The sequence below is a fragment of the Populus trichocarpa genome, chromosome 19 (genome assembly GCF_000002775.5).
Source record: "Populus trichocarpa isolate Nisqually-1 chromosome 19, P.trichocarpa_v4.1, whole genome shotgun sequence".
Classification (NCBI taxonomy): Eukaryota; Viridiplantae; Streptophyta; class Magnoliopsida; order Malpighiales; family Salicaceae; genus Populus; species Populus trichocarpa.
The window spans coordinates 5462996-5479336 of NC_037303.2; the positions used below are offsets into that span (position 1 = coordinate 5462996).

The 16341-nt window shown below is 33.0% G+C and overlaps 1 protein-coding gene across 1 annotated transcript; it reads left to right on the plus strand.

The window, feature by feature from the left end:
- Nucleotides 1–6163: 6163 nt before the first annotated feature.
- LOC7459184 (cationic amino acid transporter 4, vacuolar) lies at nt 6164–15247 on the plus strand. Its single transcript, XM_002325401.4, has 14 exons — nt 6164–6615; nt 7171–7372; nt 7745–7829; nt 8747–8887; nt 8986–9104; nt 9195–9291; nt 10476–10648; nt 10750–10816; nt 11131–11289; nt 11425–11689; nt 13599–13707; nt 13992–14104; nt 14622–14697; nt 14819–15247. The coding sequence occupies exons 1-14, from the start codon at nt 6447–6449 to the stop codon at nt 14973–14975; spliced, it is 1932 nt and encodes a 643-aa protein (XP_002325437.3). The 5' UTR covers nt 6164–6446; the 3' UTR covers nt 14976–15247.
- Nucleotides 15248–16341: the final 1094 nt, after the last annotated feature.

Genomic DNA, 16341 nt, shown 5'->3' on the forward strand with positions numbered 1-16341 from the left:
AAAGTGTTATACAACTTTAAATATTGACTCTGTTGATCTATTTTCAAAATTATAAAGGCAAAGTATAATCATGAGTTTTCTATAGAAGGGTTAAGGAAATTTTTTCTTTTTCTAATAATGTTTTTTTATTATATACTTGATCTATATAGACTAGATTAGAAAGATCCCAAACAAGGATGACAATGGGCACCAACAGGTAGGGTTTGGTATTATTCGGTCATGAATTTGAAACCAAAAGCTATTATCCATGACTGACCCAGAAAAATCAACGGATATGGATTTTAGATAATCTCGATTGAGTTTTTGGTATTCATTCAATTACCTATAATATAGGAATTTAGAATCTTATAAAACATTTTTTCTCTTTCAAATGATTATATTGGTGCAAAATGGACTATATTTTTTTTAAAAAAAGGTTTTCTTTTTCCCTATAACAGAGGTCCATTCCAAAATAAATCAAATCATAACTTTTTCAACATAAAAGTGGCCTCGGGCTCACTATCCATCAATTCTATCAAAAAGTATAATTATACACAACATACATGCAAAATAATAAGATCACAAAACTTTCTTGAATATATACAAACACCCAAAAAAAAAATATTTCCCTTCTTTTTGTTTTTCTTACAATCCATATTGTATTAGTAGCTTAAGTACATATGATAAGTTTATTTACATAACATTAATTTATTTTACAAAATTTTACCTAATATGGAATAACTGAGAGATATTTGGAGTGCGATATCAAGATAGAGATGGTGGATATGATGTATCTATAAAACATATAGAAGTATAGAATATAGAATAAGTATATGAGTATCCATTTCAACTAAGAATTTTACCATACTATAAGAATAACATAACATTAAGGGACCTTTCTCGAGCATATTCAATCTACACCATATTTTTAATTTATTTTGTCCCCCCCCCCTTTTATTATACTATCATTTTCATGTGTAGGTTAATATTCCATCAACTATACACTCATTTATCCATTTCAATAATCATAACTCATGTCTTAAGATACTTTTTAGAACCCATCATTATGGTAGATTCAAATTTACAACAAAGCCCCTGTCATTGCAGACAACTCAATTTCTTATCATAGCCTCCGTCTTTATGATTGACTCAATTTTCATGTCATAGCCCTTGGCATTGTGGCCAACTTAGTTTCGCGACACACTCATTTTCATAACATAGTTCATCCCATTTCAGTCGACTTAGTTTTCACATCTTAACCTTTGTTATTACAGTCAGCTTAGTTTCACTTCATGAACACATATTCGTAGCATACTTCATTTACACAGTAAATAATTATGCTAAACACTTATTTAATTAAAAAAAATCATGTGATGAACGCGTACCTGAAGCTCTTGTGGAATGCGGTCTCTTTACAACCGGTTCTACTTCAAATATCCCTCTAAATTCTAAAAGAATATTCTAAATCAATACCCAATTTTCTTTAGTCCATTTATAACTTTTACTAAATCATATTGTCACCATTTTTGTTATACAATTAAATGTCCAAACATATCGTCACCCATTTTCGTAATAGAATTCAATGTCCAATTATATCATCACTTACTTTTATGGAATGTGATGAACGCGTACCTGAAGCTAAATAATTATGCTAAACACTTATTTAATTAAAAAAAAAAGTCATGTGATGAACGTGTACCTGAAGCTCTTGTGGAATGTGCTCTCTTTATCGCGGGTTTCACTTCAAATATCCCTCTAAATTTCAAAAGAATATTTCAAATCAATACCCAATTTTCTTTGGTCCATTTATAACTTTTATTAAATCATATTGTCACCATTTTTGTAAAATAATTAAATGTCCAAACATATCATCACCCATTTTCGTAATAGAATTTAATGTTCAAATATTGTCACTCATTTTTTTTTCCATACAACTCAATGTCCAATTATATCATCACCCATTTCTATAATACAATTTAATGTCTAAACCAATCATTACCCATATTTATAATACAATTCAATATTTCACATCAAATCTTCTCAATCTATTATTCATATATTTTATCAAACACATTGTGTGCATTTAAATTAAACCATTCTTTATATAGAGATTAGACATGTCCAACCTTCCAAAACACACCAACAACGGTTCAACACATCAAATATTTTTTTATAATCATTCACACAATTTATCGAAAACAAGGTGTGCACATAAATGAAACCATTCTTCACTTAAATACTTACCTAGTCTTTCAAAACACACCAACAATGGTTCAACACATCATATCAATCTAATATTAAAGGGTGAAATTGAAAGAAAAAAAAAAGCAACAAAAAAAAGACTTGAGTCAATCCTAGTGAACCTACAGAATCCATAAGGACATGAGATTGGAATAGCCCCATAGAAAGAAAAGTTAAAAAAAATAATAAAAGCTAATCTCCAACCAGTTAAATTTTGAGAGATGAAATTAAAAAAATAATTAAAAAAAGGCCTAAAAATACTAAAGACAGCCTGGTCTAATCTTCAAAACATGTGACATGGATCATGAGACCAGATTGCACCATAAAAGGCAAACCCGAAAAAATTACAGTGTCAAATTCCCAACCAACAAAAATAATTAGGGATAAATTAAAAAAACCAAACTTGATACAAAAAAAAAATTGAAATCAAATTACGAGGGATGAGATTGAAAAATAATTTCAATTAGGAAAAGTATAAGAAAAAATAAAAATCAAAAGAATAAGGATCAAATTTGAAATAAAAAATCAAATTCCAAGGGATGAACTTGAAAAACAAATCAATAAATGATTCAAGATTAAATATATTACGATTAAAAGAATGGGGACCTAATTTGATTTAATGGATAAATGACCAGACTTCTTTGGTTTTTTGCAATGCCTAACATATTTTTTGAGGAGGAGAGAGAGAAAACAAGGGGGGAAAACACGTTGTCATAGCTTAATTGTCGCTCATCTGATGGCACACACCTCACCACCATGATGGGGATAATGAGACACATCAAACACGTGGCCTAAAAGGCAACGTTTCAAGTCTAAACAGCTCTACACGCATCACCCAAAAGGCATGAGCGTCGCCTAACACATGCCAACCATTTTTCATTTAAATTATATTTTATATATATTAAAAGACTCAATTACCCTAACCTCACATAATAATAATAATAATAATAATAATAATAATAATAAAAGCCAAAATGAAATGACAAAAGAAAGTGGCATTTAAATCATTGCACACAAAACCAATAAAGTTTAATTTTAATTTAAATCATTGTATTGTGCAAAAAAAAGTGAGAGAAAAAAAACCCCTTGGCCTAAGTTAAATGTTTTTTTTCTTTTAAAGGTAATTTAGTAAATTCATTATGCAACAAAAAATTAAAAAGACTAATTCACCCCTATTTAATTTTGTAATGACTAATAAGTTCATGAAAAAGATCGTATTTCCTTTCATATCCAGTCAAGTGGTTTGTCTTCTCAAAGGTAAAATGGTAAGTTTACTGGGAGAATCCACAATCAATTATAAGTGTGTGCATAGTAACTAATTCTAGTACATGTGGTATGTTGCGGGCCAAATCACTTTCAAACATAAAAAAACATGTGGGTCCAGTTATATTTTTTTATGTCGATGAAAAATCTTAAATGCACATTGAAAGCTTGATTAATGTGTTTAATAAAAATAATCGATCACCATATAAGTTAATAAACACTAAAAATAATTGTTTATGATAAACAAAGATTGAATCAAGATGTTAAGTATTAGATGCGGATAGAAAACATGATCTTGCAACATGTCATGCTATTTAATATCTTTATTTAATCATGTGTTAGTATTTTATTTGAAAAAAGAAAAATAAAAATTGAATCGAAACAAAAAAAAACTTGTTAGCATAGTTCATTTGTTTTTTTTTATTTATTTATCTAGCTTTGCTCTATGTCACGGTCCCTTATATGACTTAGGTTTCAACTCTAACCATGTTGGAGTTGACTTGGTGTGACCTGTTTGACCAAACGAGCGCAAATACGGTTCAGTCGCCCCATCTATAACCTAATATCACTCCAAATTGTTTTTGAAGTCGTCGTTGTTTTAACCTTTAACTCACCTAATTAGGCTTAAATGCAAAACAACAAACTGTAAAATGATAAAAAACAAAATTACTAATTGAAAAAAAAAGACGACACCATACTAGATCAAGACAGTCAACCCAGGTTAATCTTCCAAATCTATGACCTAGGTTGTTACATGACCATAATAAGTTAACTTAATTTGGCTATCGATCTCTTTCATTTTAATTTTTTGATCTGGTCCTTAATTTTTTGATTGCTTTGCAATTTAGTTCTAGATTTCATCTCATCCGAGCCTAATTAAGGCCAAACCGGGGAGAAAAGAAGGGATTAAATCAAAAAAATATTTAAGGTGTGCGTTGCAATCGTCAGCGTGTGAGAAAGCCCGTTACATTCATGCGGCACAAGCAGCTTCTTTCTAGCTCTATCCATGGCCCTTCTTGGTGATGTTTGAATCATGTCAATGGGTTCTCCGTCCCAGGATAGCATGTGTTAGTGGCGAGTAAACAATGTGGCTTCGATGACTAATTTTTATTTTTCTTATCTCTCTCTTATTTTGATCTTTATGCCAAACTAATAAAAAAAAATATTTTTGTTGTGTTTGTCTTGTGAGATAGTTATAATGTTTTCAACTTAGGAATTATTTTTTATATATAATTATAATTATAACTATTATGTAGCATTTGATTATTGTCCTGAGATAATAGGAACGAAGACAATAAAGATAATGATGTGTATGGTAGAAGAGACAAAGATAGAGACATAAAAATTAATCTGTTTTTAAGATAATTTTGGAGTGAATTTCTGTACTTCGAAAACAAGAGGTACAAAGAAAACATGTCTTCAGAGACAATATTTATTATTTTTTATTTGTAAAATATCCTTGTAAAAACTCTCAATTCCAAAATTGTCCAATTAAAACATGTAAAGATAAAAATAGTTATTATCATAATTTTAAAACCTAACTCAAAGGTCGATCTAGGGCGAATCTCGGGTCACTAGTCTAGACTCGAATCACTATTCGGGTTGACCCAAGTCAGCGTAAGAATAAGTGGTTATTATCATAATTTTAAACTCGACTCAATAGATGACTTGAGATAAGGCCTGGGTCACAAATGAGATTAATCGTTAACCACGATCAATTTAAGGACAAAAGTAGTTATTAACATAATTTTAAAACTCGACTTAGGTGTCAACCCGAGGTAAGGTCCGGGTCATGTGTCAGGAAGGTCAACCCGGGTTGACCCGGGTTAACATAAAATAAAAGTAGTTATTATCAAAATTATAAAACTTTATTCGAGGGTTAACTCGGGGTAAGGCTTGGGTTACGAGTTAAGAAGGTCAACCAGAGTTAACATGGGTGAATGTAGTGATAAAATTGTTATTATCATAGTTTTAAAACATGACTCGGGAGTCGACCGCGAAAGGGCCCAGGTCACATGTCGAGAGGGCCAACACGGGTTAACCTGAGTTCATGCATAGATAAAAATAGATATTATCATAGTTTAAAAACATAATTCAAGAGTCGACCTGTTGCAAGGTTCAAGTCACTGGTCAGAAGAGTCAACCCGACTGACAAAAAAAATTAAAAATAATCAAAGCAACTTTGTTTTGACCAATTTTTTTTTCAAAAAAATCAACGAGTTTTTGACCCATGTTTTATCCCATGTTGAATTGAATTTTTGACTGAGTTAGGTCGAGTCAATCATTCTCTTTTTTTTTTTTAACTCGAACCAATCTAAGCTCCAAGTTAACTAGTCAAATAGTCCTAATTTTATAACTAGTATTATTATAATATTATTAATTTTAATACTCAATATAAACTAAAATAAAAATAATAATATCTAATTATTTTTTTTAAATATATAAATTTGTTAATAATACATATTAAAAATAAAATATACTATTTTATTTTATTTATTTTATTTATCGTAACTAAATAAAATAAAAAAAAAATTATTTTGTCTTCTCCAATTCTGTTTTAATTTTCTTTTCTATATTGTCTTATCTGTTTTTTTTTCATCTTGTCTCTTCTATTATTTGACAATAATCAAAAGCTGCCTTTGTTTTAAAAATTAGTTACATCTTTTTGTTTGCTTTCCAAAAGCAAATCCAAAAAGAAGACCCGCAAGTAAAGTGTGCGTGTCAATGATGGATCAAAACTCTTCAATATACTTATAATAATTACATATTGTTCTCTCTCTCTCTCGATCTCGATCCTCCAATTCTCAGTTTTGGATTTGGTTTCAAATTCAGGGCAGATTCAACGTACCCAAAAAGCCAGCCACCCCCCCTCCCATCCCTTCTTCATTCTCCACACCGCCTTTTATTATTATTATTATCAAGAAGAAGAAGAAGAAACAAGAGAGTTTTATGTCAGTTTGTTTATGGGTGTGGCTGACATGCAAAGCAACGGGAATGGGAATGAGGGATTCAGCTTCAGGAGCTGTGTTTTTAGGAGAAAACAAGTGGATTCTCATCGTGTCAGCAGCCATAGCGGTGGCCAAACCCAACAATTAGCTAAGATTCTCTCTGTTGTTGACATCATTGCCATTGGTTCGTAACTAACTCCATTAATTCTCCTTTTTTCCATCTGGGTTTTGTTTTTCTCATGGTTGAAGTTTCTTCCTTCCTTCCTATATTGGCTTTGTGGGCATCTTTGCTTTTCCTTGAAATGCTGTTTCTTTTTTTGCGTTTGTTCTGGTTTGCTTTGAAAGTCTCAAGGTTTTTCTATGTGAATTTTATGTTCGTCCGTCCTGTCTCGTGTCTGGTGTCTGCCTTTATTATCGGTATTGTTTGTTTTTCTCTTTGTAATGAAGCTAGCTGTCAGTGTTTTCGTTAACTTTAAGGTTTTGTTTAATAAATACAATTATTGCTTGTGGCTGTGTACTATTAAATGTTGGTTATATTTTATATCCTGGAAAATCTGAAATGCGAATCCTCTTTGTTGTTCAGTTCAGTCATGAATTTACTCCCTTATTAATTACCGGCAGTTAATGGGGATCTTGGGCTGCTGGGTGGGATTCTATTTCCTTTCAAATTTATCCAGTTTAGCTGGGGAGGATTTTATGCATGTTGATATTAATATTGGTTCTATTTTTTTTTAATCAGGAGTAGGAGCAACGATTGGAGCTGGAGTATATATTCTTGTAGGAACGGTTGCTAGAGAGCAGACAGGACCGGCTCTTACTGTTTCTTTCTTCATTGCTGGAATTGCTGCTGCTCTCTCAGCATTTTGTTATGCTGAACTTGTTTGCCGGTGCCCATCAGCGGGGAGTGCCTACCATTACACATACATTTGCATAGGAGAAGGGTATTTACAACTTGGATGATTTTAAGCTTTCCATATTAGTTCTCGTCTTTGTGCACATTATTATTTATTTCTGAGTTAGTGTGAGGTAACTCGAAAGATGACATTGAAACAACAATTTGAGGTTTCAATCCCTGTCTCAAAATATACAGATCGCACAACTTGATACATCTCTGAAATTATCAAAATGACTTGCTTAAGAATTGTTATAAAGGCATCTTGATGGTTGAGCTTGGTGGTAAGTTACTGCTTTTGATAAGAAGATTAAATTGCAAAAGGACATAATCAGTAAGCTCGTTAAATGGAAGATTAAGTAAATCTATATCTATATGCTTTGCTATGCCCTATTCAGGACTTGAACATATTGTCTTGCAGTGCAGCATGGTTGGTTGGCTGGGCATTGATTCTTGAATATACAATTGGTGGTTCAGCTATTGCTCGTGGCCTAACCCCAAATCTGGTGCTGTAGATCTTCTCTACGTGAAGCTCTCTCTTCCATCTATGCAACAAATTCCTGTTTAAACCCTAGTGTCTAATAGAGTTTCTTTTTTTATGGCTTCTGGGCATTTGCTTGAGATGTGTGCGTGATTTTGTCCATGCATGTGCACTGTTCAGAAAATTAAAGAAACAGTAGTAATTTATCATGATTCATGAATTTTAAAGATGTAGGGCTGCTAGCACTCCATGAAGTGTTAATGGCACTCCCTTTCTCTCTTCAAAACAATGGTGTGCCATTAAAGTACTAATAGGCCCACTCATTTTAAAGCTATTCATATTGTTGTTCTCCAAGATCGAATCACTTAATAAGCAGTCTTATTTTTGTCTTTACATCTTATAGAATGAATACTAATATGCCAGTGTTTAGCCTTTAAGAGCATCAAAATGAAGTTAGATTTGGCCAATGGTTAGTGGCATGTATGCTTCCACCCAACCCTTGGCCTCTCTCTATCTTCTTAGTCTTAGACCATGGGTGAAAATTGATACAAGAAAGTTTCCCCAGATCTGAATGGTCATTGGCTCAGGTATCCAAATGGTGGTATAATGCTTCACAGTTTGAAGATTAACCATTGGTCCTTTGTGGCATGAGCTTTAGAGTGGCTCAATAATGCTCACTCTGAATGTTATTGTATCTTGACTGGTAACACATACAGCATTTTTTTTCTACCTTTTTTTTTCTGGACATAACTTTATCATTTTTCAGATGAATGATTATAACTATCATTGAGGTTTTAACCTTCTTTTTTTAAAAAAAAAAAAAAACAAACTTTCAAGCTAATCAGGTGACTTAGTTTCCTTGGATGCTGTACATCTATGGTTCTCATAATATATTTATTTCATTTATCTTGGTTCAAACCACTTATCTCTTTGGTTTTTCAGGCCTTATTTTTTGGAGGTCAAGATAACCTGCCTTCTTACTTGGCCCGCCACTCCATTCCTGGGCTTGGCATTGTGGTAGACCCATGTGCAGCAGTTTTGATTCTTGTTGTCACTTTGCTCTTGTGCATTGGAATCAAGGAGGTAATTTTTTTTTCTTTTCAACTACTAGCAAGTTTATGTTTTTTGTGTTGGCATGCATCTGTTTTTTAATTTGTTTTAGTAAATACTACATCTTGCAGAGTTCATTTGCACAGACTGTTGTTACAACAGTGAATGTTTTTGGGCTGCTTTTCATCATAATAGTTGGTGGATATTTAGCTTTCAAGACTGAATGGATTGGATATGAACTTCCTAGTGGGTGAGTAGTGTATATTTTGTCTACTTTGGCTCATTATATCTACCCTAGTTGTCTAGTTCATCTTCTTTTGTTTTCCCTCTGGTTTGATAGGTATTTTCCGTTTGGAGTAAATGGGATGCTTGCAGGATCTGCCGTGGTGTTCTTTTCATTCATTGGTTTTGATGTTGTTGCTAGCACTGCTGAGGAGGTAATTTTTAATGTGGAATGACTGATGACTGGTGTTGCATGTGAAAAAAGAATCAAGAGAAGAAATGAGAAAGGAAGATTGCATTCACAGTTCATCCTCTTCATTTTACTTCCTAGCTAAACTGCAATCACAGTTCATCCTCTTCATTTTACTTCCTAGCTAAACTAAAAATCAAACTTTGTGGAAATCCTATGATGCAAACTCGACAGATATTCATTGACTTCCCACATTGTGCATTAGTTCCTAATCTACTCAGAAATCTGGTCTGTGATCTCTTAACTTGTGTGCCTGATCTTACCTCTGTCCTTTATGAAGATGTGGTTTACTTAGCTTATTATTGTAATTAATACCACCATAATGTGTACATTCTGATATGATTTCTTGTTTGGGCATACCTAGCTAATTATTCTACAATCTTTAACCTAAGATTCAAAAGGCATTATTAAAGGCTATTATTCAGTTGTGGTCTTGCCAAGGTGGGATCCTGGTAGGAAGAATATTAAATAACTCTACTCTAATATTCAAATCTGCGGCTTTATGAATATGAGTTCAACTGTTTTACCATTGCATCAATGATGAATCCCTTGGAGACATGGACATGACTACATTTGAAAAATCATTTACTTTTCTTCATGTCCTTGCACAAGTTGAAGTGTCTGTAATTTGGCAGGTCAGTGGAAGTTACCTGGTTCAAAATTTGATATAATAAAGTTACAAATTCATCAATCATTCTGGGAGTTATTAAAGCAAGAATGTATTGTTTTTCTTTATCTATCATCTATGCCATAGTGGTAGCTATGCATCTTAAGGTCTCATTTCTTCTGCGTGATTGTTGACATATGACTTGTTGTGTTCTATAAAGAAAACTTGTGTTATAATTTGACATTATAAAGGATAGGAGGATGCTTTTTCTTGGACAAAGGGAGTATAATTATGGGAGACCATGCTTGATACATAACTAGGATGGCAACCATGTATATATTGTATTATTAGATGTAATTTGATAAAATTCTGTATCATTCTTAATCTGATTCCATCTCTATATTTGTGTCATTTCTGTTTGAGTTATTATTTAGTAGTTTAATCTTATCTTTACATACCATGTTAGCCTCAGTGAGTGAAACTTTGGGCCTCTTTTGTAGCTTTTTAACTACATTATGATCATCATTTTCTTACTATGTCAGGTGAAAAATCCTCAACGTGATCTGCCCTTAGGTATAGGCGTTGCTTTGTCTATATGTTGCATTCTATACATGCTTGTCTCTGTTGTTATTGTTGGCTTAGTGCCATACTACGCATTGGATCCAGACACCCCGATCTCTTCAGCATTTGCTTCCCATGGGATGCAATGGGCAGTGTAAGCTTTGCCTCCTGGTTTGTCAATTTGATTGGTTATTTAACTTTGAGGTTATTCCCTCAAAGTCAGTTGTAATCTGATTTGTAACTTTATAATTGCAGGTACATAATAACAACTGGAGCAGTTACTGCTCTTTGTGCTAGTTTAATGGGTTCACTTCTTCCTCAGGTGCGTAATCCATGTTTCTCCAGTGATTTAGAATAACTCTTAGTCCTTTATCACATATTTAATGTGGTAGCATGGATATAGATTCAGCTCTCAAATTTATTTGAGCTCCAGTAAGTGCACAAAAGTTGCATCACTACTTTTGCCTTTTGTTTTTTATATGCTTTGCATGAGACTTGTTAACTTTAAGCTATAGGTGCATGTTATTTTACTGCTTGATAAGGCCATTTTGCAGGAGTTGGTGTCGTTTTTTTTGTGTAAATACAATACGGTATAAATCTATTTTGTCAGTGATTGTTTCCATGAATTATTTTCAGCCTCGAATGTTCATGGCAATGGCTAGAGATGGATTGTTGCCATCTTTTTTTTCAGACATTAGTGAACGCACACAAGTTCCAGTGAAGAGCACAGTAATAATTGGTATTCTTGCTGCAGCCCTGGCTTTTGTTATGGATGTTTCACAGTTGGCAGGAATGGTATGTTATGCATTTGAATTAGAGATGTTTTATGAGGAATAATGCATTTCTGTTTATTATTTTTTTATGTACATGAACCTTCTGCTATAAAAAATATAGGAAGGCAAGGCTTCCTAATTCCTTTCCTGGGTACAGGTTAGCGTGGGTACACTTCTTGCTTTCACTTCTGTTGCAGTTTCAGTGCTAATACTCAGATATGTTCCACCGAATGAGGTGCCACTTCATCCATCACTTCAGCAGCTGATTGATTCACCATCACTGCAGTTCAATAGTGATTCTCAGGACATTGCATATCAAAACCCTAAGGGTTCTCTCAGCAACTATGATCTTAGTCAACATTTACTTGACAATATAGGGACTTCAATTGGATGCACACTTCTTCCGAAACACATGGCTCAAGGTACTACCCAATGCATTCTTTAGTGTTTGAACATGACTTTTTTTTTTTCCATTCTATTATTCCCATACTTTTTTGTCTTCATGTTTTAGCTTGACATTGAAATGCATATACGTAACAAGAAGTAGTGGAACTGCTATAAAGTATAAATGTTGATTTTTAATGTAAGTTGTTTACAAGGTTGCACAACAAAGAAAGTGCTTAGACACTACAAAACAACTGAGTACTCTCAAAAAGGTATACTGCATTCTACATTACTTGAACTCACATTATTAGCTATAGTAAGCATCTGTGCTGACACAATGTTTTTTGATAAGCCTTGGCAAGATAACTTAAAACTGGTAGGAAGCGAAATCCAGGCTGGATATGGCCAAAGAATTAGAAACATCACCATTTTGTAGAATTTATTAGTTATTTTGTTGTCAAAATATGTTGTATTATATATTAGACTAGAGCAAAGATGTTTAGTTTATCATAACAAGAGCATACAAAACTTAAAAGATTGTTTAAGGTAAGCCTAGAGTGCATACAATTTTAAATCTATGAACATGCGAAATAAAGTTCTAAGAGAACTATACTTTCAACGTAAATATAATAAAAATATTAATAGCATGCATACTAAGTATATATTTAAACTTGCAATATATATAATATCAAAGCCTAACATGCATACTAATAATAAAAATAACAATGCCTAAATTAAAACAGAGAAGGGTACTTACTTGTTGAAGTACTTTAAAGAAATGGAACTTTTGTTGTTGTGAAGAATGAATCTTTGGTCCTTAAGACTTTATTGCTCCTTACTTGTGCAACTAGAATGTTTGAAATATTTCTCTCAAGATTCTAACACCACCATCTTAATTTAGATATATTTCTAAAAAAGGTCTTTGAACCAAAATAAATGAACTCAAATATCTCTCAACAAAGTATGAACCTAAGCTCTAGATTTGGGATAAAAAACAAAAGCATAAAAGAGAATGAAAACTCTAAAAATAAGGTGAGAAAGAGTGAAAAAATATGAAAAATTCATGTTAGAAACTATTTCTTCATCTTCTTTTATAGTGATTTTTGGAAGCTAGAAGGTTGAAGAATTAATAAGAATTAATTTCCAGAATTATCAATCTTTAATTAGCCACCATAAATCAAGAATTAAATCTTAAAAAACCAAGGGTTCTTTGAGTAAAAAAACTAAGGATTCTTTGAAATTAATTTCTCATTTACCCATAATTTATTAAAATCATGTTAATTAAATAAATTTCCAATATTTTCTGTATATGAAAGAGTGAGAAGAAAGAAAGAGCTTTGAATCTTTAAATCCTTTTTCTGGATGTGTCATATGGGTTCTTTCATTCAGTTGTTGTGGTACATTAATTCAACTGGACCCATAACTTGAAACCAATTGGAAAAGCACAATGATTGCCATTCCTTTGTTCTTCATTGCTAGACATGTATAAGGCTATAAGCCCATCTGAAGGGACCTTTTTTTAGGGGAAGACTAATATTATTCTTGTTGATAATTGGCACAAATCCACACTGTACCTGACTTTGCGGTCCTTCCAGGTATCCTAATTTTCTAGGTTTCTGGTAAATCTGGTAAATTTTCTATCTGCCAAATCTATGTTATGTGATACAGAGTCGCCTTAACCATTTCCTTTAACAATGACCCCTCTTTTGTTGGCTGTACATGTGGATGATTGTGTATGGTCCATGTGTTTGTTTTATTTCTTTGTTGAATTTCGTTGGCATCATGAAGCCTATTATTAATTGGAATGATATATTCTACCATTCATAGTTAAATAAACAATACTTAAGGAAACACTTCTGCATTAACATATTCACTGGAATTCTCTTGACAAATTCCATATGATATGTAAATTGATATTAGTTTTCTTGTTTTGTGTCAATTAAACAGGTGAACAGAATGAACAAAAAAGGCGAAAAATTGCTGCTTGGAATATAGCTCTTGTATGCGTAGGTGTTTTTGTCCTTGCATCTGCAGCTTCTGTTGAAAATATTCCCAGGTTTGTCATCTGCTCTAAAATCTGCAGCTTTCATCTGATTCACTCTTCTAACATGAGTCCCCTTATCACAACTAGAATTGTTCTTAACCTTTGGCATGTGAGTTCTCAATGTGTATAAACAATAAATGGAAGTTTTTTTTCTCTGGAGATACAGCACAACAATTCTTAAAAAAAAAAACAAAGACTTCATCTTCTGCAGTATAGGGTTAGTCCAAGACATGTTTTACCTTAATATGTGACTGATATGGTTCTACTGGTTTGTAACTTGATCTTTACTCTACCAGCATTCTTCGCTTCACATTGTGTACAGTGGGTGGAGCTATTTTTTTGTGCAGTTTGATTGTTCTTGCTTGCTTAGCACAAGACAATGCAAGGCATAGCTTTGGACACTCAGGAGGTATGTTCAAGCTTATGTAATACAATGTTAAAGGATATTGGTTGAGGTTGGGTATTGTGTATTTTGGTGAAGAATTTCATAAACCTTGTTACCACTGCAAAGCTCTGCTGGCATTTGGCTACTTGCCTTAAAATTTTTTGTGAGATTAATATGTATAGAATCTTAAAATGGCTGGTGCAGATTGAAGTTACGAAGAAAACATTGCTTCAACTCAAGAAACCCTCAAAATTACATGAATTGGTAAACAAGATCACTTGATAGAATTTCTTGAAAGTTCAAAATCACGTGCAGTAGTTGAGGGGAAGAAAAAGAAAAGCTGGTGGTGTATAGTATAGGAATTGCTTGCTCGTATCACATGAGTATTCATTGCTAAACCATACTACCGTAGCCCTTTGGAAAGCCTGTGCTTATAGTCTTACCCGTATTTACTGTATGATACTGTTACCTCCAATTTAAAAATGGTGTTCGATATGCATGCAATAATCATTTACAGAATTATTTTTTGGCCTTTTTCCAGGTTTTGTTTGTCCTTTTGTTCCATTCTTACCAGTTGCTTGCATTCTTGTCAACACATACTTGTTAGTTAATTTGGGGTGAGTATCCAGCCAAGTAACTTCGCCTCTCACTCTCTCTAATAAAGTTTTTCATTTGAGCTCAATCTCACCAAGCGTTCCACGTCTGACTGTAGTGTTGATCTTATGCATCTATGTGCAGGGCTGGCACATGGTTCCGTGTTTCCATATGGCTGCTAATAGGGGCACTAGTTTATTTATTTTATGGTCGGACCCACAGCTCATTGAAGAATGCAGTTTATGTTCCTACTGCCCATGCTGAAGAGATCTACCGCACCTCTTCAGATCTTCTGGCGTAGATCATGGCAAGGCATGCACCATAAACACATCTATCTCTCCTCTATCTGAGGCATTCTTGGATGCTTTTTTGCTGCTATGGTACATAGTTCTAGCTGACAGAAGGGAAATCAATCTTTTGTTGTATAGTTGTATTGCTCAATTAGCTGGCATCTTCTATAATTCTTGTGCAAACATGTAAATAGCTTATAGCTCAAACGTGATGGTTCTTACAAATATGCGGTACAAGCAGTATTTGAATGGGGGGGAAAATAAAAAAAAATTGTTTACTAAATTTTTGTTGTGATACTTGTGACATTTCTCTTAGCAATTTCTCTTACAATGCCGCATGTGACAGTGAAAGTGGTTAATATGGGGGGGTTTGTAATAGATAATAGAGTAATCCATGAGATGATTTTGACGTCTTTTTGACATGCATGGCATCTGAACTGGCTTAAGGTGACAAAACTATAAATGAGATTTTTAAAATATTCATGAAATATTTTTTATGTATATCTACAAGTGGTTCTTGTGCAATTTTCATTGGGTTTTGAGCAATTTGCACTTCATTTCATAAAGTATAATTGACAAATATATGTAAATTATTTTATGTGTTTTGTTAAGTGGGGGTCTTGGATCATTGTCCAAGTAGCTCTTTGCTTAAGCCGAAACAATGACATCAATCAATTTGGATGAAAGAGCACACATGTCGTTTGAGAAACCATATGGCTGAAGTAAGGAACTTCAAGTTTGTTTTGGTTATACAAACCGTGTTTTTTTAAATTTTAAAATTTAAAATATATATATAATTTTTTGTTAAATTTTGTTTTATATTTTCAAATCGTTTTGATGTTCTAATTTAAAAAAATTATATATATTATTTTAATACATTTTTAAAATAAAAAATATTTTAAATTATAATCACTATTATAATTTCAAACAGTTATTTCATGCCCTTGTCCATGAAAGGGACAATGGAAACAGCTACTCGAGGGAGCGTTTGGCTCTGCTGTTCAACCTGCTTTTCGGCGAATTTCAAATTTTTTTTTTTTTTTTTTTTTGCTAAAATTGAGTGCGGTTTGTACTTTTTGGATCGTTTTGATGTGCTGATATCAAAAATGATTTTTAAAAAATAAAAAAACATCATTGGCATGTATTTCAGCACGAAAAGCTATTTGAAAAGCAACCACTACCACACTCCCAAACACCCTTGTCAGAATGGAGTTTGCTGCCCGTCTAGCTGCTAGGCACTCCAATCCCAACGCAGGACACGCTCGATCGGAGCATTCTTGTGGATCCACTCAGCCGAAGGCCAGGACACAAAATAAATTCAGAGTACTAAAAATGTAAAAAAATAGAACTCTAATGACTAATTCCTTCTTTTCTTTT

Excerpts from the sequence above, each read along its gene's own strand:
- LOC7459184 (XM_002325401.4), top strand. The coding sequence starts at position 6,447 with ATGGGTGTGGCTGACATGCAAAGCAACGGGAATGGGAATGAGGGATTC. Across the intron at positions 7,830-8,746 it reads GTGGCCTAACCCCAAATCTG|GCCTTATTTTTTGGAGGTCA; the intron begins GTGCTGTAGATC and ends TTGGTTTTTCAG. Across the intron at positions 10,649-10,749 it reads CATGGGATGCAATGGGCAGT|GTACATAATAACAACTGGAG; the intron begins GTAAGCTTTGCC and ends TTATAATTGCAG.